This window comes from Aythya ferina (assembly GCF_964211825.1).
Source record: "Aythya ferina genome assembly, chromosome: 27".
Classification (NCBI taxonomy): domain Eukaryota; kingdom Metazoa; phylum Chordata; class Aves; order Anseriformes; family Anatidae; genus Aythya; species Aythya ferina.
Genome location: NC_140310.1, coordinates 385,008 through 410,296, shown reverse-complemented (window position 1 = coordinate 410,296; position 25,289 = coordinate 385,008). Strand labels below are relative to the sequence as shown.

General features: G+C 65.5%; 2 protein-coding genes across 5 annotated transcripts; one reads left to right on the top strand and one right to left on the bottom strand.

The window, feature by feature from the left end:
* The first annotated feature begins 57 nt into the window (after positions 1-57).
* Positions 58-9,550, top strand: LMAN2L (lectin, mannose binding 2 like). 4 transcript variants are annotated; one of them, XM_084499723.1, is made up of 9 exons: positions 58-211; positions 1,610-1,728; positions 2,728-2,845; positions 3,610-3,692; positions 5,290-5,322; positions 5,690-5,851; positions 5,926-6,040; positions 7,289-7,408; positions 7,907-9,550. In XM_084499723.1, the coding sequence occupies exons 1-9, from the start codon at positions 73-75 to the stop codon at positions 8,047-8,049; spliced, it is 1,032 nt and encodes a 343-aa protein (XP_084355849.1). In that variant the 5' UTR covers positions 58-72; the 3' UTR covers positions 8,050-9,550. The 4 variants fall into 4 exon arrangements, with proteins under 4 accessions (XP_084355849.1, XP_084355850.1, XP_084355852.1 ...); XM_084499725.1 differs by having other exon boundaries at positions 131-211; positions 1,648-1,728; XM_084499724.1 differs by lacking the exon at positions 5,290-5,322.
* Positions 8,814-25,015, bottom strand: FER1L5 (fer-1 like family member 5; the record flags this gene model as incomplete). Its single annotated transcript, XM_084499500.1, has 46 exons — positions 8,814-9,779; positions 9,863-10,010; positions 10,099-10,208; positions 10,305-10,498; positions 10,621-10,720; positions 10,800-10,941; positions 11,027-11,122; positions 11,201-11,289; positions 11,774-11,913; positions 11,987-12,135; positions 12,808-12,978; positions 13,616-13,707; positions 13,781-13,936; positions 14,027-14,158; positions 14,858-14,971; positions 15,042-15,083; positions 15,194-15,219; positions 15,683-16,121; positions 16,520-16,618; positions 16,697-16,855; positions 16,936-17,117; positions 17,202-17,279; positions 17,360-17,462; positions 17,947-18,123; positions 18,514-18,677; positions 18,754-18,901; positions 18,943-19,057; positions 19,130-19,263; positions 21,666-21,790; positions 21,863-22,043; positions 22,140-22,253; positions 22,339-22,433; positions 22,510-22,583; positions 22,654-22,697; positions 22,795-22,863; positions 22,933-23,030; positions 23,105-23,225; positions 23,330-23,445; positions 23,531-23,561; positions 23,636-23,686; positions 23,757-23,819; positions 23,896-24,024; positions 24,102-24,411; positions 24,489-24,580; positions 24,660-24,715; positions 24,931-25,015. 46 exons carry the CDS (start codon positions 25,013-25,015, stop codon positions 9,708-9,710), a joined length of 5,625 nt encoding a protein of 1,874 aa, XP_084355626.1. The 3' UTR covers positions 8,814-9,707.
* Positions 25,016-25,289: the final 274 nt, after the last annotated feature.

The following is a 25,289-nucleotide window of genomic DNA, read 5'->3' as shown; positions in this document are numbered from 1 at the left end:
GACCAATCAGCTCGCGGCGCCGGCGGGGCGGGGCGGCCAATGGGCGCGCGGGGCGGGCGGCGGCGGGGGAAGATGGCGGCGGCGGCGGGCCGGTGGCGGCCCGGGCTGTGGCTGCTGGCCGCGGCCGTGGCGCTGCGCCTGGGCGGGCCGCGGGCGGAGCAGACCGAGGAGCACCTGAAGCGGGAGCACTCCTTATCCAAACCGTACCAGGGTCAGTGGGACCGGGACCAGGACCGGAATCGGGATCGGGATCGGGACCGGGACCGGGACCGGGGGTCGAGGGGGGGGGCCCGGTACCGGGGGTGTGGGGCCCGGTGCTGGTTTTGGGGTGCCGGGGTTTGGGGGTGCCCGGTACCGGGTTTTGGGGTACCGGGGGGCGGTGGGTGCCCGGTACCGGGGCTTGGGAGGTCCCGGTGTGTGGTTCTGGGGTGCCGGTAATTGGGGTACCGGGGTTTGGGGTGCCCGGTACAGGGGTTTAGGGTACCCGGGACCGGGTTTTGGGGTATTTGGGGTCGGGGGGGGGGGCGGTATTGGGGGTCGGCGGGGCCCGGTACCGGATTTGGGGTGCTGGGATTTGGGGTACCGGGGTGTTGGGGGGCCGGTACGGGGATTGGGGTGCCTGGGTTTGGGGGGACCCGGTATTGGGGTTTGGGGGGGGCCCGGTGTTGGATTTAGGGGTCCCAGCGCTGGGTTGAGAGTGAGGGGATTTTGGGGGTGCTGGGATTTCTAGGGTGCCTGCTGTGGGGCTTTTTGGGGTGCCCAGTACCAGGATTTGGGTGCCCCGTGTGTGGTTTAGGGGTGTGGGGATTTGGGGTGCTGGGGTTTTGGGGCACCAAGCACCGGGTGTGGGGGCGCCTGGTACTGGGTTTTGGGATGCTCAGTGCAGGCGTTTTGGGTGCGGCTTTGGGGCAGCCAGGTTTTGGGGGAGCTCAGTGCAAGGTTTTGGGGTACCTGGTCCCAGGGGGTTTGGGTGCCCAGTGTTGGTTTTGGTGTGCTGGGGATTTGGGGTGCCCGGCGTAGGGATTTAGGCCACCCGGTACTGCATCTTGTGTGCCTGGTGTGTGGGTTTTGAGTGCTGGGGACTTTTGGGGTGCCCAGTGTGGGGGGTTTGGGGTGCCAGGTTTAGGGTGCAGGGGCTTTGAGGTTCCTGGTACCAGGATTTGGGATGTCAAGTTTGGGGTGTGGTGATTTTGGGGTGCCCAGTGTGGGAATTTGGGGTGTCAGGGGTTTTGGGGTGCCCAGTGAGGGGGATTTGGGTGCCTGCTGCTGGGTTTGGGGTGCTGGGGATGTTGGGTGTCTGGTATGGGGATTTAGGGCACCTGGTACTGGGTTTTGGGTGCCTGGTGCGTGGTTTCGAGGTGCTGGGGATTTTGGGGTGCCAGGGTTTTGAGGTGCCCAATACTGGGATTTGGGATGCCCAGTTCTGGCGGTTTGGGGTGCCTGGTGGGGGTGTTTTGGGGTGCCCAGTGCAGGGCTTTGGGGCACCTGCTGTGGGTATTTGGGTGCAGGGTTTTGGGGCTACCTGGGCCCTGGAGCTTTGGGCTGCCGGGCTTTTGGGGTGTGCCAGGATTCGGGGTGCCCGGTGGCGACCGCGTGTGTGGGCCGGCAGGCGTGGGCTCGGCCAGCTCGGGGCTGTGGGACCTGCAGGGCAACGCCATGGTGATGCCGCAGTACATCCGCCTCACCCCCGACCTACAGAGCAAGCGGGGCGCCGTCTGGAACCGCGTGGTGAGCCCCGGGCTGGGGGGGCAGCGGGGTTGGGGGGGGGCTGGGGGTACCCCCCATGGGGTGGGGTAACGGGGTGGGCGATGACAGGGTTCAGCGGGGGAGGTTTTGGGGTCAGGGGGCAGGTGGAAGGGTTTGGGTGTGGGAAATGGGGTGAATTTGGGGGAGTTTGGGGGGTTGGGGAAAGGGGGGGGGGAGCTGGGGGTGTGTGGTAGTAGTGGTTGGGGGATTTTGGGGAGTTGGAGGATGGGTGGGGGTCAAATTAGGGCAATGAGGGAGGTTGTGGGGGGCAGGCCAGCAGGTAGGAGGGAGTTATTGGGGTGTGGGGGTGGTTGGGTGGGGGGGTCTGCGGTAAAAGGGGGGGAAATGAGGGGGGAAATGGGGGGGGGGGGGAATGGGGCTGGGGGCAGCAGCACTTGAGGTTTGCAGCCTGGGGATTCCTGCGTGGGCTGAGCCCCCTTTTGGGGTGACTGCTCTGAGGGGGGGTCCCAGCGTGAATCTGTGGGGGTCTTGGGCTGCCCCATCCAGAGCCGTTCCTATAAAATGCTGAGGGAGGTTTGGGGTTGGGGTTTTCGGTCCTCTCTGCAGCTCCCACAAACACCGCTGCCTGTGCGAGGCTCAGCTCCCGCCGGGCTCATCGTGTGCTGCGCCCGTTCCCGCAGGGAGCTCGTTTGCAGCTCAAGCTATAATTGGCTCGGCAGCAATTAGGAGCAATTAGGAGCGGGGCCATTCCCCACACCCCTCCAGCCGCCCATTCCCTAGGCACAAGTTGCCGACCTCGCTGTGAGCCCGGAGCCGTTTCCTCGGCGTCTTACAGCCCTGGGCTACAACCGAGTCCCTCGGCCTAATGATGTCCCTCGGGGTTAATTAAGAGATTAATTATCCTCGCTCCCATCTGAAACCCAGGGAAACGGGGAGCGCCCGCGGGTCGCTGCCTGCCCCTCGGTGCAGGGGGGCGTTGGGGGCTCCCCGATTTCACGCCCTCGTCCCCTCCTCCTGCAGCCGTGCTACCTCCGCGACTGGGAGCTGCAGGTGCACTTCAAAATCCACGGGCAAGGCAAGAAGAACCTGAACGGCGACGGCTTCGCCATCTGGTACACCAAGGACCGCATGCAGCCAGGTGAGAGCAGCGGGGCCCTCAGGACGGTGCCGGGTGCTGGCCGGGCTGCCTCGGAGCCCTCTGTGGAATTGCAGCGCTGTGGGGCCCGAGGGCTGCTTCCCCTTCGTGCCGGCAGGCCAAAAAGGGAGTGACCGCCGTGGGAGATGCGTGGTGCTGGGGTTTGCAGGGTCTCTGGGAGGCTGGAGCCTGCTCGGCACCGTTGGGGCTTGTTTGCCTTGCTTGAGGCGTGCAGGGTGGTGTGCCTGGAAGCGTTGGGGCTTCAGCTCGATAGGGACTGGGCTGGGGAGGAAGCTGGAGCCTGGCTCAGCGCAGGGCAGGGGATTTAGCCTGTCCCTCTGAGCGCCCCGCCTGCAGCACCGAGGGTCTGTGCGCTCGTTTATCCACACAAGGCTGCGTGGAGCCCTGGAGCTCTGCAGTGAAGCCCTGTTCTGCGAGGTGACGTGGGCCCTCGCGTAGCATCAGGCAAAAGCTGGGGGCAGAAGAGCCCTCCCCAGTGATCCCCTCAGCCTGTGGCCTGGGTCTCCCTGCCACCATGGTGTCAGCAAGCCTTTGCATGCCCTGACCCTCTACACCTTGCGAATTTAGCTTTCGGGGGGTTCCCTCAGTGATCTGAAGGTAAACTTGTCCCTGTGCAAGCTGGAGAGCGCCAGCCTCACTACCTGGCACAGAGAATGATGCAAAGGAACGCGTGGCCAACCCTGCCTGGCGCTGCGATGCCTTCCTTGCCCCGCACCATCACCAGCAGCCCATTTTATGTCTTCTAGGACCTGTCTTTGGAAGCAAGGATAACTTCCTGGGCCTGGGGGTGTTTGTGGACACCTACCCGAACGAGGAGAAGCAGCAGGAGGTGAGCGAGGGGCGATAGCTGGCACCGTGCTGCTTGCAGGGTGGCACACGCAGCGCTGGCTCAGCACCCAGGTTATGGCCTGCAGCTGGTGCAGCCCTTCAGCCCCACAGCGAGGTGTGGTGGCCTCGGGCTCCTGACTCGGAGGCCAGCTGGCTACAAGCAGGCGCTGCTCAGCTTCCTTTGCACCCTTTCCCTCTCTGTGTCGTTGGTTTCTGCCCAGGGAAGCGATAACTTGGGTAGGTGAGAAGCTGCGGGGTGCTTCTGTTGTCAGCTTCACCCAGAGGAAAAAAAATCCTGGGGTAGGAGAAAATTGGTGGATGGTGGATCTCATCACCTCTGCGTGGCGAGCTCCTGCACTTTCTGAAGGCTGCTGGCAAGCAGCAGTTGAGGGGAGGCTGTGCCACGAGCGTGGCCTTGTAGACCTCAAGCAGAGCAGCAGCCAGCCCCGGCCTGCTGAGCTGTTTTATGGCAGCCAGCCCTGCTGCAGGGCACGCAGCGTGCCTGTGCCGTGTCCCTGAAAGGTGCCCGTCTGCAGACCTTTGGGTTCAGGATGCGTTGTTTGTTTGCCTGGGGTTTATTGGTTTCTGTGGAGAAGAGGGCGCAGAGGCAGTTAGAAGCGGGCTCCACCCGTCCCGATGCTGGAGTCAGTTTTGTCAGCCCGAAAACAAAGCTGGCCCTGCCCTTACTTCCAGCTGCCCCTAGAAAACGGGCGTTGTTTTACCGTTTCACCCCAAGACGTTGGCACCAACCACCCCACAGCACCACTGTTACTCTTCACTGCGGTCCCCGAGGGACAGGGGGCACCGTTTGGATGTGCCCTGACCTCGGAGCTGCTGAGCAAACGTTGAGCAACCGGCGGCTTCTGGTCAGGCGTTGCCAGCAGCCTGCCCTGGCGCGGGGCTGGACTTTGTGCCCACAGCAGCTCCCTCCCGTTACTGGCACTGCTCGGGGACTGCTGTGGCACTGGGTAGGTGAGGGGTGAGGCCGTCCTCTTGACGTGCGGGGCTGTGGCCGTGCTTTTCTGAGGTAAAGAGGCACAGCAGCTCTTCTCTAAACAAAATAAAATCATTTATGGGACACGTACGGCTTAATAGCACAGTCAGCAGCTGGAGGGGCTGCCCTCCTGCCCCCGAATGAGGAAGGACAGAGGTGGAGGAGCGCCAAGCAGGCAGTAACGGTGGGGGGGCTCACGGCTGCTTTTTCTCCTTTAAAAGTGAAAGAAGAGTTTTATTACTGAGGGAAGGGGGCAGGTGGCTTGCGGGGACCCTTGGGAGCTGTTGGGGAGCTGTCGGTCACGGTCAGTGTCAGCGCCTGTGCTCGGGCACGTGGCTTTGTGCAGGAGAGCGGCTGCGCTGCACGGTGAGGAGCAGAAACGTGCTGCACGAGGAGGCTTCTGCCCAGCCGTGCTGCTTCCTTGCCCTGTGCCCTGGGATTTGGGACCTGGCCCCTACAACCCCCCTCTGCCTTCAGCCCGCGCTAGGCAGACAGCGTGCTGAGCTCTGCAAACTTCCCAGGTTGCGAGTTAATCCTAAGCTCTGGTCCGTGACCATTTTGCTTCTGTGCTCTTTCTTGCTTTGCGATAACCCCGGACTCGCAGGCTCAGAAGAGGAGGTACAGCCCGGGAAATCAGGTACTTGCTCTTGCCAACCCACTCGTTTCCAAGCTCTTTGGCTTCGCCTCCTTTCCCCGTGAGGGAATTCCCTCATCCGAGCTCCAGAAATCCCCGTGCGAGCAGGGAGGCAGGCGTGGGAGCTGCTGTCCATGCCAGCTGCTCGGTAGCCACGGCTGACCCAGAGGAGGAAGGCTGGAGGGTGGCGAGGGATCGCGGTCAGCTGCTGAGCCCAATTTGGGGAGGCACAGACGGGGAGTGAAGGAGTTTGGGGTGCGCAGGGTGGCGCGGCTCTTCACCCCGCAGGTGTGCCGTGACGCTGGCACGGAGTGGGCAGAGCGGTGTGGGGGGGAGAGCCCCAAATTCACCCCCGGCCTTGCCCCCGCAGCGCGTCTTCCCCTACATCTCTGCCATGGTGAACAACGGCTCGCTCACCTACGACCACGACCGGGACGGGAGGCCGACCGAGCTGGGGGGCTGCACGGCCATGGTGCGCAACCTCAACCACGACACCTTCCTGGTGATCCGCTACGTCAAGAGGAGGCTGACGGTGAGAGAGGATGGCCGGGGCCGAGCGGGCAGCCCCCAGCCCCCCCGGTGCTACCGCAGCCTCCTCTCCTTCAGGTGATGATTGACATCGATGGCAAGCACGAGTGGCGGGACTGCATCGACGTGCCGGGCGTGCGCTTGCCCCGCGGGTACTACTTCGGGACCTCCTCTGTCACTGGAGACCTGTCAGGTACCGCCACGGGGCCCCGAGTGCTGCTTCCCGAGCAGCTCTGGCAGGACTTAAGCAGCTTTGGGTGCCGGAGGTGCAGCTGGGTACGTGGTGGGGCTCACGGATGTGTCCGAAATCTCTCTGTGCTTTAGGCACCCCCAGGCTGTGAGTGGGAGCTGTGGTTTTTCGTCTTGCTGCAGTTCCCTAGGAGGCAAAACCCCGGTCTGGGTGTGCTGTGCCCCCGAGCACTTTGCTTGAGCTCCTTCTGCCGCTGGGTCAGGCTGACAGTGACACCCAGACGGTGACAGGGACACGGCCAGGCTTCAGCCAGCATCTCAGAGCAAGCGGCGGAGAAACGTGAGGGTCCACCTCCAAAATGCGAGCCCTGGGAGGAGTAACACAGAGCAAGCACTGAAAATCTCCTCCTGTGCTCTCCTGGCTCAACCCGTAGTGGCTGGGCACGGCCCAAGGGCGGTGCTGGAGGGAGCTGCACCCCGGGGGTTAAAACACGGGGGTGCTGTGCTGCCTGTCCGGGTTTAGTTCACGTAACACTTTGGATTTCCCAGCCCAAGAGTGATGCTGTTGAGGAGGGGACCAGCCAGGTGTGTCTGGAAGCAGTGGTGCAACCAGGGCTGATGGAAATTGGGTTTTGCAGGGAGCCGAAGCCCTCTGCTTTGCTTTTCTCACTTCTAGCAGCTCTGCTTGGGGTGCCGGGAGGCCTGAAGTTACCCCGCTGTGTCTCTTTCAGCAGGTTTTAGCCCGATTTCGAGTTATGCCCCTACAAAAGCTCATTGATGGCCAGCGGCCGGGCCCATTGTTGGCTCCAACAAAAGTTCCTTTTCTTTCTCAGATCTCTGCCTAATGCCCTGGGAGCTCGCAGGCTGGCGTGGAGCACTCGCCTTGTCCCACTAATAACTCGGCAGTCACGAGCAAAGGAAATAGGGGCCATGTGAGGCTGGTTCTAACACGCTCTTTTTCGGGTGGCTGAATGCTTTGGGGTCAGATGATCTCCCGGCCTGGGCTGTTGTTTCTCGGTTTAAGTAGCTTAAAGCTTCCCCTTGGAAGTGCCAGAGGAGGGCCCCATGCTGGGCGCAGCTTTCAGCCCAGCGTGGAGCCTGCCCTGAGAGGTGAGTCCTCCCCGTGGCAGGGGACAGCCGGTGGCCTGGGGCTGGTGCCCGAGTTGTAACGTGCCACCGGTGGCACTCAGATCCCCGGCCGGAGCCGTGCCGGGCGCTGACACCTCAGGGCCTGTCTCTGCTCTGCTTGCAGACAACCACGACATCATCTCGCTGAAGCTTTACCAGCTGACGGTGGAGCGGACGCCGGAGGAGGAGAAGCGGGACAGGGAGGTGTACCTGCCCGTGGTGGACAACCTGAAGCTGCCGGGCAGTAAGTGGGGGGCTCACGGAGCAGAAAGCACAGCGCCTCACCAGCAAACCAGCCGAGCTCCAGCTGGGATCAGGAGGCCCGTGCCCAGATTTCTCTCACCCACTGCGACACAATCTGGGTCACAACCTGCCCTCATTTGGCACAGGCGTGCTTGGAGGAAAAGCGCTGCCTTCCAGAGCGTGCCAGGCTACCCATGCTCATGGCATCACCAACACGAGCTGTGCTGGGCTGCCCAAACCTCACAGGGGCTTGGACCCTGGTGGTGTTCGCTCCTGTCCAGAAATGTCCCCCCCTAACGTGTCCGCTGGCTGTGTTACGAGGCTCTCACCAGCCTGCAGGGCTCCCAGAGCCTCATTTCCAGCTACAGGAGCTCTTCCCACTGGTTTTGTGTCCTTCCAAACGAGCTCCCTGGAGGAATAACCCATGGGCAAAGCAGTGGGAGGGCGGGGGTGAGCCGATGGCCCAGCTCACAGCCTTTCTTCTTCCTTTGTCTCGCAGTGGAGGCGCCGCTGGAGCCCATGAGCGGCCTGGCTCTCTTCTTAATCGTCTTCTTCTCCCTCGTTGCCATCGTCTTCGCCATCGTGATCGGAGTCATCGTCTACAACAAGTGGCAGGAGCAGAGCCGGAAACATTTCTATTGACTTGGGAGCCTGCCTGGGATGGCCCCCCCATAGCCACACCCTGGCCCCCATCCCAGGCTGGCCAGAGCCCGATGGACCTGGTCCCGCAGCGGGGTCCCCGGTGTCCCCAGAGCCCCAGCGGGGACGGCCACCGCTTGTCATCGGGCTCCAGGACCCCCCTGATGTGAGCGGGGACCCCCAGCACAGCAGGGCTGGGGCCGGGTGCTGCGGGGACGGAGCCGCTGTGCCCTGAGGGCTTGCTGGGAGCAGGAGCCCCGCTCTGGGAGCTGTTTGGGGCTGGGCTGTGGGGTTCTGGCAGCGCCCAGCCCCCTCTCTGCTGTCCGGGGAACTCAGAGGTCACCGCCTCGGCTGTGAAATCCCGGCTGAGAGCAACGCAGCGAGCGGAGCCCGGCCGAGCGCCCTCGTTCCTTGCCAGGCTCCGACAGCAGCAGCCCCTCTGCAGCGGTTTCCTTTCCAGGAGGGGTTTGCCAAGCTGCTCACCCCCCCCCCCAGGCTGCTTTTTAGGCCGTCTTTAGAGACCGGACTGCTTTCCCTTGGTTCCTCGAGCTCCCCCCACCACCGCACAACCCCTCCGTGTCCCTTCAGCCTCCCCCGTTTGGTGTTTTGGGGCTGCTGACGGATTTCCTGATCCCCAGCAGCTCGAGCTGGCAATCCGCCTTCCCGCTGGGGGCTTAATTCCCTGCTCCCCTCTTCCACCACCCTTTTGCTGCTGCCTCTGGGGGCTCAGCCCCTCTCCCCCCTCCAGCATGCCGCTGCCCCCGCACGCCTCCCGCACCGGTGCTGTCTGCATGCCCGTGTCGTGGCTTCACCGGCTCTCCCCGGGGCTCCTGCTCGCTGCGTCCCGACCCCGCCGAGCTGCGCGGGCCTCTCGGAGCCGCAGCTCCTGCCCTGCAGGGAGCCGTGGTTTATTCCTACCTCAGCGCCTTCTTGCTGTGTTTCTCTCACCGGCGGTCGCCAGAAGGAACAGCACGGCCGGTTTTGCCCCCAAAAGGACGGGGTGGCCGCGTTCCACCCCCCCCGGAGACCACATCGAGCTCCTGTGGTCGCTTTCCCAGAGCGAGGGGTGGTGGCGGGGGGTCCCCAGAGGGACCCAGGAGAGGGGAGAAATGAGGTCAGGTTGTCCCAGGAGCATCCCAGCACCTCTGGGCACATCCAGATGGCGAATCTCTGCAGCACCCTCCTTGCTGGGGCAGGGCTGGGAGCCGTGGCCTCTGCACCCCGCTGCTTCCTGGGTGCTTTCTGACCCAGCCCGGGGAGCAGTGGTGGCTTTTTTGTTTGTTTTTCTTTTTTTTTTTGTGAGCAACCACTGCTTTTTTGGCACAATGCTGCCGCCGGGGTAGGTGGAAGTTTTTTTAGAAGTGCCCAGGCGTTCTCGTGGCCTGAAAGGACTATTTCTGGCGTTTTGCCTCTGTATTTTTTTGCCTGATGACCAGGAGTGAAATGCGTGCACCTCTTCCCAGAGCTGTTACTGGTGTCTTGGAATAAATGTTGGTGTGTGTGACACGGCCGTGCTTCTGGAGGTGAAGCCAGCAGAGTCGGGGGACGATGCTTTGCCCGTCACTTGAGTCCTGTTTTATTGAAGAGGTGACTTTGGGGGGGTGGCAGCCCCTTGGTGCTCCCCCCACCCAGTGTCCTCGTGCCCTGGGGGTGTCCCCAAATCAGGGCTTGCTTGCAGCACTGAAAGGATGCCAGCCTTGGAGAGGGTTCACCAGCTTCATGGCCAAGTAACCCTGCGGGGGGCAGAGAGGGGAGCTCAGGGGGGGGCTCTGGGGCTGGCAGAGGGATGGATCAGGGGGGGGGGGGCTGCGCTCACCGGTGCGGCGTAGATGAAGGTGAGGATGAGGGCGAGGAGCAGCAGCAGGGCCAGCCCCAGCACGATGCGGCAGCGGTGCCGCCGCCAGAGGCCGTAGCGCAGGCTGCGCAGCGGAGCCTGCAGCCACAGGAACGACCCCTCCGGCCGCCTGCAACGACACCCAGCTGGGGGCACCCGCTGACACCCCCCCGCACCCTTTTTTTTTTTTGGGGTGGGGGCTCAACCCGGGGCCTTACAGGGGTGGCTGCAGGGCCGGGTACATGTTGGGCTCCTCTCGCCCTTTCCCTGCCGGCCGCTCCTCTGCCTCCTTGGCCTTCAGCAGCTCCAGGCTCAGCTCCAGCTTACCCTGAAGGGGGGGGGGGTGGATTTGGGAGGTGGGGGCCCGGATTTGTGCCCCCCCTCTCATCGCCGCCCACCCTTTTTCCCCCCCATCCTGCCCTACCGACAGGCGCCGCTTGCCACCCTCCTGCACGGTGCAGGGCCACCAGCCCTTCACCCGCTTCTGCCGAAAAAGGGAGAGGTGGGGGGGGCCCCGCGCCCCCCACCAGGGCCAGCGGCTCGGCTGTGGTGTCAGGGCACAGTCCTGGGGGCGCCGGGCTGGCTGCGGCAGCTGGCTGAGCTCCAGCTCCAGGACACCTGCACGGGGGGGAAAAAACAAAATGTGGGTGCCCCCGTCACCCGTGGGTGCCCCCGTCACCCGTGGGTGCCCCCCTCCCCCCCAGCAGGTGCTGGGCAGGGAGCTGGAGCTGGGGTCTCACCCAAAAAGTCATCGGCCGTGAACATGTCGTTGTCCCACACTTGGAGGATGAGCTTGGGGGGCAGCTTCTGCACCGTCTCGTCCAGGCTCCAAAAATGCTCCTAAACAGAGGGAAGGAAAGCGGGGGTCGTGCCCGGTGCCCCCCCCAGCCCCGTGCCTGCCCCACGGAGACCCCGGCACCTTTCGGGGCAGGACGCAGAGCCGCTCGGCCGCCAGGTACTCGAAGGGGAAGACGAAGCGCCAGTTGAAGCTGCCGTCCCCTTGCAGCGAGCGGTAGTGCACGTCCGTCCTCTGCCTCTGCTCCTCCAGCCCGTCCAGCCACCTGCCGTGCCCCGGGGGGACGCGATGTGGCTGCCACCCTTGTCCCCATCCCCGCCACCGGGCCCCCGGCGGTGGCTGTGGCTCACCCGGTGACGTAGATGTCGCTCATCCTCTGCCCGGCCACGTTGGTGTCCCTCAGGTCCACGTCCCGCGTGTTCCACACCACGCAGCGCAGCTCGTACCTGGAGGGGGACAGGGACGGGGACGTGCCACCTCCCCCCCCCCCACAGGACGTCCCTGTCCCCCGGCGGGATGCTCACCTCTGGGGCTTGCGGGGGGTGATGTCGACGGGGGGGCCTGGGGGTCCGAGGCTGGCGGGGAAGACGTCCACCCACATCTGCACCTTGCCCTGCACCGAGGGGCAGGGGGACGCTGGTACCAGCACCCCTTGTCCCCTGTCCCCCCCTGTCCCAAGGTGTCCCCAGTGTCCCTGCCACCTGCCCCCAGCATCCCCCCTTGGCCTGGGGTCCCTGTCACCCCTGGGTTCCCCTTATCCCCCCAGCACCCAAACAAGTCGCCTGTGTCCCAGTTGTGTCCCAGGTACCTCTTTATGGCCCAGTGTCCCTGTCTGTCCCTGTCACCCCAGGGTCCCTGCTGTGCTCCCCAGCATCCCTTTATGTCCTAAAGTCCCCATCACCCTTAGGTCCCTCCCCACCCGTGTCTCCATCACCCCAGGGTCCTTCCTTATCCATGTCCCCATCACCCCAGGGTCCCCATCGCCTCTCCTGCTTCAGCACCCCTCCCTGCCCAGGAGCCCCTGTCACCTCAGGGTCCTTGTCACCCCAGGGTGCCCACCATCCCCGCCGCCATCCCTCTGTCCCTGGTGTCCCCACCTGCTCCAGCCCGGGCTGGGTGCTGTTGTAGAGCATCCGTGTCTCGAGGTGCTCGGGGACGAGGCGACAGGCGCGGAGCACGTGCAGGGCCAGGCGCTCCCGGGGCGCCCCGGGGTGCCGGTGCGCGGGGGGGCCGCTCTCTGCAAGGCCGAGCCCTCGCACCACCACAGGGGCCCCGTGACCCCTCCCCAGCACCTCCAGACCCCAACCCACCGAAATGGCTGAGCAGGAAGGTGGAGCACCCGAAGGTGACGGCGGTGCCATCGGCGCTGAATTCGGGTGCTGGCAGCCCCTGGGTGCGGGCGAAGTGCTCCAGAGCCCGGCTGGGGCTGAGCTGGTCCCTCCAGCGCCCGGGGCCAGCGCTGCGGGCACGGTGAAGGGGCTGGGGGCTGTGGTGTCCCCTCCCCAGCTCCCAGTGCCCCTTGTTGTGCCCACCCCATAGCCCCGATCCCTTTATGCCCATCGTTGTGCCAGTCCCATCTCCCTGTGCCCACCCGATCCCCGTCCCCTCTCCCCTTGTGCCACCGGCAGCTCCCTGTGCCCATTCTGTCCCCCTGCGCCCACCCCACCCCCTTCCATGTGTCTGTGGGACCCCCCACCCCATCTCCCTGTCCCCAATTCCCCCATGCCCATCCCCGTGCCAGCCCCATCCTTGTCCCTCTGCACCCATCCCCTTGTACCTACCCTGTCCCCATCTGTGTGTGCCCACCCTGGTGCCCACCACCTCCCATCTCCTTGTACCCATGCCATGCCCACTGTCCCCAGCTCCTGTCCCCAGCCCTGGGACCATCCCCATGTTCCCCTTCATCCCCATCACCTCGTGCTCACCTTCCCGTGCCCTCCCCATCTCCTTGTCCCTATCCCTTTGTCCCCATCTCCTCATCTCCATCCCCTCTGCCTTCCCCATTTCCTTGTCCCCATCCCCCTGTGCCCGCTCCCTCCCCATCTCCCCACACCCAACCCCACGTCCCTATCACCCCGTCCCCACCCCAGGTCCCGGTGCCCCGGCTCCGTGCCCATCCTGGGGCACCCACGTGCGGTACAGGCGGGGCAGCCCGCAGTGGGCGCGGAAGCGGGACAGCAGCCGGTTCTCCAGGTCGATGGTGGTGCTGCCGATCTCCTGGTCGGGCGGCAGCAGGTCGTAGTCCAGCAGCGAGACCCGCAGGTCCTTGTCCAGCGGGATGGTGGCTGTCACCTCGAACATCCTGGCAGCACGGCGCCGTCAGCCCCGGGGACCAGCACCCGCGGGCATTGGGACACCCAAAGGTATGGGGACACCCAAGGGTATTGGGACCTAGAGGCATGGATCTGCCAGCATGGGGACTTGGTGACACGATGGCCTGGTGGTATGGGGACCCACCAGCACGGGGAATGGGGACCTCCTGGCACGGGGAGCTGCTGGCATGGGAAATGGGGATCTGGTGGCACGAGGGTGTGCTGGCATGGGAAGTAGGGCAGGAGAATGGGGACCTAAAGGCATGGAGACCTGCTGGCCAAGGGACTTGGTGACACGGTGACCTGGTGTTAAGGAGACCCATGGGCACTGCGAATGGGGCATCTGGTGGCACAGGGACCTGCTGGCACGAGGGGTAGGGATGTGGTGGCCCAGGAGCCCTCCAGCATGAGGAACAGGGACCCAGAGACATCGAGACCTGCTGGCAGAGGGGCTGGGGACACGGTGGCACGAGGACCTGACAGCTTGGGGACCCAGTGGCACAGGGACCAGGTGGCACAAGGAATGGGGACCCACCAGCATGGACTCTCACAGGACACCTCGCCTCGGTGCCAGCCTGGTGCCACCCAGCAGTGGCAGTGCCACCAAGCCACCCGCGCTGGCCCTACCTGCCGAAAATGGGCTCCACGGTGTTGGGCACGTACTGGTCCCGCTGGCCCAGTGTCTTCGTCCCCAGCGAGACGCGGACGTAGGGGTCACACTGGCAGCATCGGGGGGGACATCAGGGTGACCCAAGGGGACATGGGGTGCGGGGGACACGGGGGTGGCCTTACCAGCCCGTTCCGGTCACGAGGGGACAGGTCGAAGGCGCGGATGACGTAGACGCGCACCAGGCACTGCTGGGGCTGGCTGGGGGGCAGCTCCTGGAAGTGGCGCGGCGGGGGGGGCACCCCGGGGTCCTCGGGCAGGGGGTAGAGACAAAAAAGCCCCTGGAGGTGGGGGGGGGACAGCCCGGCTGTGCACCCTGAGGTGCCCTGGTCCCGTGTTTGGGGTCCCCATGGGACGCCGGGGGCTCTCACCTTGAACTCGCCCACGGGCACGGGGTCCTCCCCAGCCCCCAGCGCCCCCCCCGGCTGGTAGAGGGGAAAGGTCTGGCAGAAATCCTGCAGCCCTTCGAATTCGGGCACCGCCTCCAGCTCGCAGCTGTAGACCTGGGGGCATGGAGGTGGCTGGTGGGGCTGGCCCTGTCCCCATCGCTGTCCTCATCCTTGTCCCTATCCCCAGCTCAGCCCCATCCCCGTCTTGGTGCTTCTCCCCACCCAGTCCCTGTCCCCTTCTTTGTTCCTGTCCCCATTCCCAGCCTTGTCCCTGTCCCCATCCCACCTTCCTTCCTGTCCCTGTCCTTGTCCTCTTTTTGTCTTCATTCCTGTCCCCATCCCAAGCCTTGTCCCCATCCCACTGCCTTCTTCATCACTGTTCCATCTTTGTCTCCATCCTGTCCCTGTCCTCATCTCTTCTTCCTCCTTGTCCCCAGCCCAGTCCCTGTCCCCTCCCATCTTTATTCCTGTCCCCTCCCATCTTTATTCCTGTCCCTGTCCTCGTCCTGTACTCATTCCTGTCCCCATCCCCATCCCTGTCTCCATCCCATCCCCTTCATCACTTTCCCTGCCCCTGTCCCTGTCCCCATCCTGTTCCCCTCCCAGTCTCCATCCCTGACCTCATCCCCCTGCTGTCTTCATCCCTGTCCCCATCTGAGTGTCCCCAACCGTCCCTGTCCCCATCCCCATCATTCCCATTGCCACCCCATCTCTGTCCCAATCCTCCTCCCCATCCTATTCCCATCTGTCTCCATCCCCATCCCTGTCCTTGTCCCCTCCCCATCCCTGTCCTTGCCCCCTGCCCCAGCTCACCTTGAGGCTGTCCCTGTGTGTCCCCCGGTGGCTCTTTGTGGTGTCCCCCATGGCCGCATAGAATTTACTCCACCAGTCTCCTTCATCCTCGTCCTCTTCCTCCCTCTCCGCAGCCTGGTGGGGAGCAGGGTGAGGCGGGGAGGGGTGGCCCCAGTGCCCTTGGAGGCCCCGTTCCCGTGCCCACCTTGTCCGCAGCCCCCTTCTCAGCGGTGACCTTGGGCAGGATCTGCGGGGAGCGGAGGGGACGCCTGGGGAACAGGGGTGGGGGGCCGGGGACCCCGCTGTGGGGCCAGCGCTGCCGGGGCTGGGTGAGGGGGGGACAGGGGGGGGACTCACCTGAGCAATCCTGTCCCAGGCAGCGGCTGTGCGGGGAGAGGGGAAAGAAATCATCCCAGAGAGGGGAAGGGATGGGGAGGGATGGGGAAGGGATAAGAAGGGATGGGAAGGGATGGAGAAGGGATGGGGAGGGATGGGAAAGGGATAAGAAGGGATGGGGAAGGAATAAGAAGGGATGAGAAGGACTGGGAAGGGATGAGGAAAGGCTGGGGAAGGGATGGGAAGAGAGGCACAAGGGATGAGAAGGGAGGTACCAGGGATAAGGAAGGGAAGGGGAAGGGATGGGGAAGGGATGAGATGGGGGTGGGAAGGGATGGGAAGGGGTAGGAAGGGATGGGGAAGGGGTGGAAAAGGATGGGGTGGAAAGGTGGAAAAGGAGGGGATGGGATGGGAAAGGGAGGGACCAGGGATGGGGAAGGGGCTACCAGGGAGAGGGCAGGGATGGGCAGGGGGCTGCCAGGGATGGGTAGGTACAGGGCAGGGCTGTACCAGGACCAAGGCTCGCCAGGGGGGCACCGTGCCCGTGCGGCTGCCCCCCGCCGTGGGGCTGGCAGCAGAAGCGCCCCAGGCCCCGCACGCACGCCTGCCCCAGCTCGGGCCGGTACCCGAACCCCTGCGTGTCCAGCACCCGCAGCCGCAGGGGGGGCACGTACTCCTCCTCCGCCGGCAGGTGCTGGGGACAAACCTCGCTGTCACCCTGGGTGCCGCCGGCAGCACCCCCGGGTGGGCTGGCCCCCCCTGGCCCCCCCTGGCCCCGCGCCCTCACCAGCGGCAGCAGGAAGGCGTTGATGGGGAAGTTGGGGTTGGCGGCGAGGTCGGCGATGGGGGGCGTGCGCAGGACCTGGCCCCCGCACTGCACCTCCAGGCTGGGGGCGCGCACGGGCAGGGGGGAGCGGCCGCGCAGCCCCCGCAGCCCCCACGCCAGCACCTGCGGGGGCCCGCGTGGCTCCTGTCACCCCCCGGCATCCGTTCGCCCCCTGCCCTTGTCATTGTCCTGTCTTCATCCTTTTTTTCATCGCTGTCCTTGTCCCCGATCCCATCCCCTTCTTCATCGCTGCCCCGTCCCCTCTGTCTCCATCCCTGACCTTGTCCCCATCCCATTTCCATTTCCATGTCCCATTCCTATTTCCCCACCCCGTCCCGATCTTGTCCCAGTCCTGTGTCCATCCCAGTCCCCATCCCATCCCCATCCCGTCCCCATCCTGTCCCCATCCCTGCCCTGTCCTCACCCACATCCTTGTCCCCAACCACCCCGTTCCCCCTCAGACCTCCTCCCCACCCCACCTCCTTCCCTGTCCCCATCCCCGTCCCCGTCCCCGGGGTCACCTCGAGTGCCACCAGCCGCAGCAGGGGCCGGATGCCCAGGGGGACGCTGAAGGTGCCGTCCCTCCACGGGGGGGTGCTGAGCTGCGCCAGGGCCCCCTCCTGATGGGGTTGGGGGGCACAAGAACGATGGGGACAAATTCCGGGTGCCCCCTCGCCTCCCCCCCGCTCACCCCTCACCTCAGCCTCATGCAGCAGCTCGAAGGCAGCCAGCAGCTCCCCCGCCGCCCCCCCCGGCCCCTCCAGCGGGTAACGTCGCAGCCGGGGGGGCTGCCGGCACCCCAGATCCAGCCACACATGCGGGGTGCACACACACCGCCCCAGCAAGCTGCCAGCACCCTGCAAGACAAAGCCAGGGCGTGGGTGCCCCCCACCCATTGGTGCCCAGCACCCATGGGTGCCTCCCCCCCCTGCCATACCTCTCCTTCTTTGTCAAACACCTCCACCACCACGGCCGGGGGCTCGTCGCGGACCCCCCGGGGGTCCCCGTAAAGCAGCACCCGGTGGAAGAGCAGCGCCTGGTCCCAGCGGGGGTCCAGGGTGCGGGCGAGCACCCGGGTGCTCTGGCTGACGTGCACGAAGGACACGTGGGCGATGGGGTCTGCGGGGGCGGCACCCACTGTCAGCACCCTGGGGTGCCTGCTGGGGGGGTCCGGGGTGCCGGGGAGGGTGGGGGGGGTCCCACCTGCCGTGGTCTTGGTGCCGTGGGGCGCCAGCTCCAGCGCCTGGAAGAGGTAGCAGCGCAGCTGGAAGTAGCTGGGCCCTGTGGGAGAGGCAGGGGGTGGCAGGGGGTCCTGTAACCCCCCCCCCGGGACCCTCCCCTCCTGGCACCCCGGGGCTCACGCTGGAAGGTGCAGAGGATGAGGGGCATGGGCTGCTGCGGGCGCCCCCGGCCCCCGGCCCCTGATGCTGGCTGCTCGCCCTCCGGCACCGCCGCCTCCATGCCCTGCGGGGTTGGGATGTGGGGCAGGGGGTCAGCCTGCCCCTGCTGCCCCCATGTCCCCCTGTCCCTGCATCCCAATGTCCCTGGGTGCTGCTCTCTCCATATCCCGGTATGTCCACGTTCCCTTGTCCTTGCATCCCCCATCCATAAATTCCTTTCTCCCTCCATCCCGTCCTCCCGTTGTCCATCCCTCTGTCCCCCCTCCCTCCATCCGTCTGTCCCTACACCCCTGTCCCTCTGCCCCTGCATCCCTGTCCCTCCATTTCTCCGTCCCTGCATCCCTCTGTCCCTCCCTTGATCCCTCCCTTTATCCCTGCCCCCCCACCCCTCTGTCCCTACGTATCTCCATCCATCCATCACCCCATCCCTTTCCCCTTTTTTCTGTCCCTCCATCCCCCCACCCTCACAGCCCCCTCCCCAGCACCCCGTCCCCATTGCCCCCTCCCCAGCTCCCCCTTCCCGTGCTGGCGGCCGGGCGCTGCGGTACCGGGGAGCCCTCGAGGAGGAAGAGGGGGGCCACGGACGGGGGCTGCGATGGCACCATGCGCCGGTGCCAGCAGCGCCGCCGGCACAGGTCCCCGGCGCGGGGCCGCAGGTGGAAGCGGCAGCCCCACAGGGTCGCGTACTCCCACGCCTCGTCTGGTGCTGGTGCTTCGGGGCTGTGCTGTGGGGACACGAGGCACGCAGGGGACGGTGGCATGGGGAGCGGGTGGGGATGCTCAAGGCACTGGTGGCCAAAGGCTCATCCCCGCCACCTCGTCACCCCTTGCTGTCACCCCCATCCCGTCACCCCCATCCCTGCCACCCCATCCTCAGCACCCCCAACCTTGCAACCCCATTCCTGGCACCCTCTTACCTGCCACCCTGTCCCGGCCACCCCATCCTTGTCACCCCCATCTCATCACCCCCTTCCTTGCCACTTTGTCCCTGCCACCCCACCCCTGCCACCCCATCCCTGCCACCCCACCCCTACCATCTCCACCCTGTGACCCCCATCCCTGTGACCCCATCCCTGCCACCCCCATCCCCATCACCCCGTCCCCGCCGCCCCAACCAGCTGGAGGAAGGTGGCCACGTCCTGCTCCTGTCCCTGGGTGCCGGGCTCCCTGCGGCGGGTGCGCAGCCAGCGCCGGCGCCGGTGCGTGTGGTACGTCTTCTCAGCGGGGTGCCACGCCAGCGGGGGGCTGCCGGGTGCCGTGCTCGCCCCGTACTCCCAGCCTGTGCCAGCCGGGTGTCCTTGTCACCTCTGCCACCACCACCCTCCCCATGGTACCCGCTGGGGACGCCCGCTCACCAGCCTCATCCACGGCTCCCGCCATGTCCACCCGCCAGCTGTCGGTGACGTGCCAGCCTTGGGGACAAGCCACCTCCTCCTTGGGGGGCACCGCCGCACCGGCCTGCATCGGGTGGGAGCTGAGCCCCGGCACGATGGTGCCACCCCACTGGTGGCATCCCCAGTGTCCCCGTGTCACCCCTCACTCACGGCATCGGTGTTGGCTACGGTGGCAGGTCCCCAGTCCCCGCCGGGCTGCCGGCTCTCGTTCTCGTACACCTCCTCCAGCACCTCGCCCAGGTTGGCCTCGGCGTCCAGCAGCAGCCTGAGGACAGGGACAAGCCGGTGTCACCTCCCCGTCCCCTCCAGCTCAGTGCAGGGTCCCCAGGGTGCTCACCGCCGCTGTGGCTCCACGGCCCAGGGTCCATCCCAGCGCCAGCCCTTGGGGGGCCGGATGCGGTGGCAGGGCAGCCCCGCTTTGCCGGTGATGTCGGAGAAGCCGGGGCGCCCCGGCAGCCCCCTCCCGCTCCACTTGCCCAGGAGCTTTGTCTGGTTTTCGTACTGCAGCGAGACCAGGGTGGGTGGCTCAGAGGGACGTCGGGGATGTCCCGGTGTCACTGTGTCACCGTGTCCCTCCTGGTGCTCACCGTCTCGGCATAGATGTGCAGGGTGCCCTCCAGGCACCGCGGCAGGTCCCGGCTCTCAGCCACGCGCCCCAGCCACAGCCGGACACGGAGCTGGGCATGGATGTGGCCCGAGGCCTGGGGGACATGGGGGACATGGGGGGACATGGGGGATATGGGGGGATACGGGGGTTATGGGAGACGTAGGGAGACATGGGGGACATGGGACTTAGGGGAGATGTGGGGGGATATTGGGGACATGGAAGACAGGGGGGTTGTGGAGGATATGGGGGATGTGGGAGACATGGGGGCACATGGGGGACGTGGGGGGACATGGGGGATGTCCAGGACATGGGACACATGGTGGGGACATGGGAGTTGTGGACGGACATGGGGGACATGGGGAGATATGGATGGGGCACAGAGGGAACAGGGAGGGGACATGGAGGAGACACAGGGGGGACAGGAGGGGCATGGAGGGGATGTGGAGGGGACACAGAGGGGACACAAAGGCAGCATGGAGAGGACATGGAGGGGACATAGATGGGGCATGGAGGGGAGATAGAGCGGAACTGGAGGGGATGTGGAGGGGACATAGATGGGACTGGAAGGGAAGTGAAAGTGACATGGAGGTGACATTGATGAGACAGGGAGTGACACAGATGGATATGAAAGTGACAGGGAGGTGACATTGACGGGACACAGAGTGACACATGGATGGGGTGTGAAAGTGACAGGGAGGTGACATTGATGGGACACTGAGGGGACATGGAGGGGATGTGGAAGTGACATGAAGGTGACACTGGTGGGACACAGAGGAGACACATGGAGGGGACACAGAGGGAACACGGGGGGGAGGTGGGACACCCACGCTGCCCCCTACCCCCAAGAAGAGGGTCTGGGTCCGGCCGCAGAGCCTCCCGCAGGCAGCACGGCCACGGGGCGAGAACACCAGGCAGTGTGCGGGGACACGGGCGCAGGCCACCCGCCGCGGCCCGCTCAGCAGCCACAGCAGCACGTCGGGGACACCGGCCTGCGGCTGAGGACGGGACGGGGCTGAGGGCAAAGCCCCAGGGCCAGGCACCGGAGAGAGGCCTCGAATTCGGGGCCTTCCCCTCACCTCGGCTGCCAGCGCGGCCACGCGGCCTAGCCAGGCCTCGGCCTGTGGTAGCAGTGCGGCCCAGCCGCCATGGGGGGGACTGGTGGTCGCCGCGGCGGCCATGAGGCGCAGGAGGTGCAGGCGGGCGGCATGCAGCTCCACGTCCAGCGGTGTCTTGGGGATCTGCGCCTCCAGCACCGGCAGCGCCACTCTGCGGGATTGGGGACACCGGGATGGGGACAGCGGGGGGCACGCCGGGGGTGCTTGCCCATGGAACTGCCTCGTTTTGCACCAAAATGCCACGTTTCTAGCCCAGAAGTGTGCTGGTTTCCAACAGAATTGTCACTTTTCCACCCCAGAGATGTCGTTTCCTCCTAAAATGTTCCATTTACACCCCAAAAGTGCCTGATTTTCCCCCATATATGCCCCATTTCCATCCAGGTATGCCCCATTTCCTCCCCCAAGTGTCCCATTTTCCCTTAAAAATGTCCTATTTCAACCTAAAATGTCCTATTTCCACCCCAGAAGTGCCCCATATTCTCCCAGAAATACCCTTTTTACTCACAGATATGCCCCATTTCCCCCCACATGGCTCATTTCTACCCCAGAAATTCCCCTTTTTTTCCCAGATATGCCCCATTTCCCCCTAAAATGCCCCATTTCCCCTGCCCCAGAATTGTCCCGTTTCCCCTCAAATGCCCCATCTTCACCCCAAAATGCTCCATTTACCCATAGATATGCCCCATTTTCCCCCATATGTCCCATTTCCACCCCAGAAATTCCCTATATTCTTCCCAATGCCCCATTTCCCTCCGAAATACCCATTTTGTCCCCAAAGCACCCCATTTTTATCCCCAATTGACCCACTTTTTCCCTTCAAGCCCCATTTCCCCCCAAAATTGCCCCAGTGCAGCTCAGCGGGTGCTGGGTTCCCCTCCACGTCCCACCACCAGCACCCTGGGGGCTGTTGGGGGTCTGCACGTGGGGATGTCTCAGGGGTGCTGCACCCTGGGGGACCCGTGGGCCACCCATGGGTGCTCACCTGCAGTCCCGCGCCAGCTCCCGGAGCAGCCTCCTCCCGGCGTCCCCGCAGGTGGCCGTCCCCGCGTCCCGCAGCGCGGCCACGTTTCCCTCCTGTGGAGGTCACCACTGCCCAAAAACTGCCTGCTCTGGGTGCTTGCCCCCCGCCGCCCCCACCCATGGGTGCTCACCAGCCTCTGGGCCATGTTCTGCAGCAGGTTCGCGGCGTCCCAGCGGTGGCCGGCGTCCTCCCAAATGGAGGTGACGGCCACCACTGGCTTGGCGTCGTACCAGGGCAGGTAGTGGTAGCGATTGCCTGCGTTCACAGCGGGATCAGCACCCCCGTGGTGACCCGGGGAGGGGGGACAGGGGTGTCCCCTGCGCTCACCGTCAAAGAGGGGGTGGCCGTGGGGGGTGGTGGAGGCGGCGGGACGGCACGTGGGGTCACCGGTGTCCCCGTAGTTGCCGATGCTGAGCTCGAAGCGCAGAAGCTCGGGCGCAGGTGCCAGCATGGTGGCCGAGTAAAACACCCCGCACAGCCCGAAGCGGCGGCGCCGGGGCAGGAGGCGCTGGGGATAGAAAAGCCAAAATGCCTCAGATAATTATGGCCATTATTGCCGTTAAAAAGAAAAAGCCCTGGTGGTGGCACGGCACCGTGTCCCCACCTGCACACGGGTGACATCCTCGGAGGCGATGGTGTCCTGCTGGCGCCCATCCGGGCTCCTGGTGTGGGTGCTGAGCTCCAGAAGCACCCGGCCCCGGTACGCAACCCCGGTGTCCTGCAAAATAAAGGGGGGGGGGGACAGCTGGGGGCTGGTGTCCCCTCCCCAGTATGGGTGCTGTCCCCCCCACTGCTGCACTCACGCTGGGGGTGCTGGGTGTCCTGGCAGGATCCAGCCGGGGGCCGTAGAAGGGGAGAAAGCTGGGTCCAAAGCAGGGTAAGAAGCCAGAGACCCCCCCTGGGAGCAAAAAAAGGGGGGTTCAGTGAAGGGGACGGGGTGCTTGGGACCCCCCCCAAGGTTGGACCCTGCTCACCTTGAAGCTCGGTGCCAGCGGAGGAGATCTGGGAGAGGTGCAGGGTGGCGGTGCCCAGGACCTTGGCGTGGGACCTGCAGGTGGGCAGTGATGGGTGGGGGGTGATGCCGGGGGCCCCCCCAAATTGAGGAGCACCCCACTTACCCGCTGACGATGGCCAGCTCGATGGCATCACAGACGGGAGGCAGCTGCCAGGCGGCAAAATATTGGGGGGAGAGGAGGGCGTTAATTAGGAGGGGTTTTAATGGGGGTCCCCACCCGGGGGGGGCGCAGGGGGCACCTCACCCGCAGCGGGAAGAAGAGCACCTCGTTCCATGCAGGGTTGGCATCGGGGGGCATCACCCGGGTGCAGAGCTGGGGGGGGGGACACAGCCGTCATCCCCCGCCCACTGCCAGCACCCATGGGTGCTCCCCGCCACCCACCGTCTTTCCGGCGAAGCTGGCTCGCACTGCCGCCGCCACGAAGCCCCGCTTGCCGCCGGCCGGTAACACCGACGGGAGGTGCGACCGGGTCGGTTCCTCTGCACCAGGGAGGGAGGACAAATGGGTATGGGGACACCCAGTGTCCCCAGTGTCCCCCGTCCCCGTGGCGCACCCTGGGGCAGGTCCTCGGCGCGGTAGACGTGGAGCTGGAGCGTGGCCACGCACGGGGTGAGCGGCGACGGCTGCAGGAGGTTGGCCTCCACCTCCTCGCTCCCTGCCGGTTCCTCCGGCTCCTGGATTGGGGGACAAAAATAACCCCAAATCAAAAATAATAATTAAAAAAAAAAATCACGGGTGCGCCCCAGGGGGGTCTCAGGGTGCTGGGTGGGGTGCTCACCGCCGCGGTCTCGCCGGCGCGGAGGACGGCCAGGCTGACGCGGAGGTAGCCGCAGGATCCGGCCTCGGGGCGCCGGGGGTGCTGCAGGCTCAGCCACTTCCAGCTCAGCCTGCGACCTACCGCGGGGACACCCGTGTCACCCCCCCGGGGTGTGGTGACACCCCATGGGCACCCACCGCCCCACGGAGGGGGCTCACCTACCGGGCGCGTTGTAGATGGTGCCGACATCCAGCTGCGGGGAAGCAAAAAGGGAGGAAAATGGCTAAAATGGGGTTTTTCACCCCGTTTCCCTGCTGCCACCCTCACCTTGAAGGCGCCGATGGTGGCCTCGGCACGGACGGCCCGGGAGTTGAGCACCTGTGGGGTTGGGGACAATGTCAGCGGCCACCCCATTGTCACCGTCCCCGCAGGTGCCACTGGCCCCGACCTGGATGTGGATGGGCACTGCTGCCAGCTGGATGGGCGTTTGGTGGAAATGCTGGGAAAACACCTAGAATTGGGCAAAACTGTGAGCGTGGTGGCGGGCAGGAGGGGGACACCGGCGGGTCCCCGTCCCCTGGGGCCACCTCGTTGTAGTAGGGGTTGTTCCCCGCGCGGATCCTGGTCCTGAAGCGGTGCTCGCCGATGAGGACCGTCACCACCGGCTTGATGTCATTGCCCTGCAGCTGGTGGCCCTCGATCACCCTCACCCGCACCTATGGGACACGTGGGGACACGGTGGCCACTGTTTGGGACAGCGCCCCGGGTGTCACCGCACCCTTGGGTGCCCTACCTGGAAATCCTCCTTCCTCCCCGCCGCGGGCTTAGCGTGGTGGCGCGGTGGCCCCGGTGGCACCCCGATGGCTGTCCCCACCGCCGGGGAGAGGCATGGGGGGGACAGGCGGGGTGCCACCCATCCCTGCTGGGGTGGCACGGTGTCCCCTGCTGCCACCTGGCCGGGGGGGACGTAGGAGCAGCGGACAGTGACAGTGGCCCCCGTGGGACGTCCCCGAGGGTCCAGCAGTGGGAGGTGGCTGAGGGCGAGCGGCAGCCCAGGCTCCTCCGCCAGCCGGCCCAGTGGCACCGTGGTGGCACCCAGGTCCCTGCAGGGGACAGGGATGGTGAGCACAGACACCCTGGGGACAGCACCCTGTGGTGCCCACCCATGGGTGCCACTCACCCCTGGGGTGCTGGCTGGCCCCAGTGCCGGAGGCGCAGGACCAGGCTAGCTGAGGGACGCAGGGGACGCGCGCCCAGCGGCCACACCAATGTCTGCGGGGCAGGTGACAGCAGTCAGCAGGGTGGCACGAGTGTCCCCATGCCACTGCTGGCTGTCCCCGTGCCACGTCACCTCATTCCAGGTGGGGTTGCAGTCTGCTGGCACCACCCGGGTGCTCCTGGGGACACCTGGGGGGGACAGGAGGGATGGTGGCAGCACCCTGGGTTGGGGACGTTGAGGTGACACTGCCCCTGTCCCCACGCGTGGCTGGCACCGTCCCATCACACGAGGATGCTCGATGCCATCCCATCCCGTGACGATGACAGATGCCACCCCGTCCCACGAGGATGGCCAACCCATCTCATGGGGACGGCCACCGCGGTGTCCCCCTGTCCCCCAGTACCTCTGAAGCGGGCGGACACGTGCACGCCGGGCCCGGCGCCCGTGGCTGCCGGGATGTGGGCGCTGGCCACCAGCAGCCGCAGCATGGCTGTGTCCCCGTGCTGTCCCCGTGTCGTCCCCATGCTGTGTCCCTGTGCGGTCCCCGTGCCACCGAGTGGCTGTCACCATGGCGCTGCCACCAGGCTGTGTTCCATAACGGCACCAGATGCGCCGCGGTGGGGACAGGCAGGGACACTGCTGCTGTCGGTGGGTGTCCCCGTGTCACCAGGTACCCGTGTCACCCTGTGCCCTGTCCATGCGTGGCCGTGTCACTGTGCTGTGTCCCTTTCTGCGTGTCCCTGCGTCACGGTGTAACCCGTC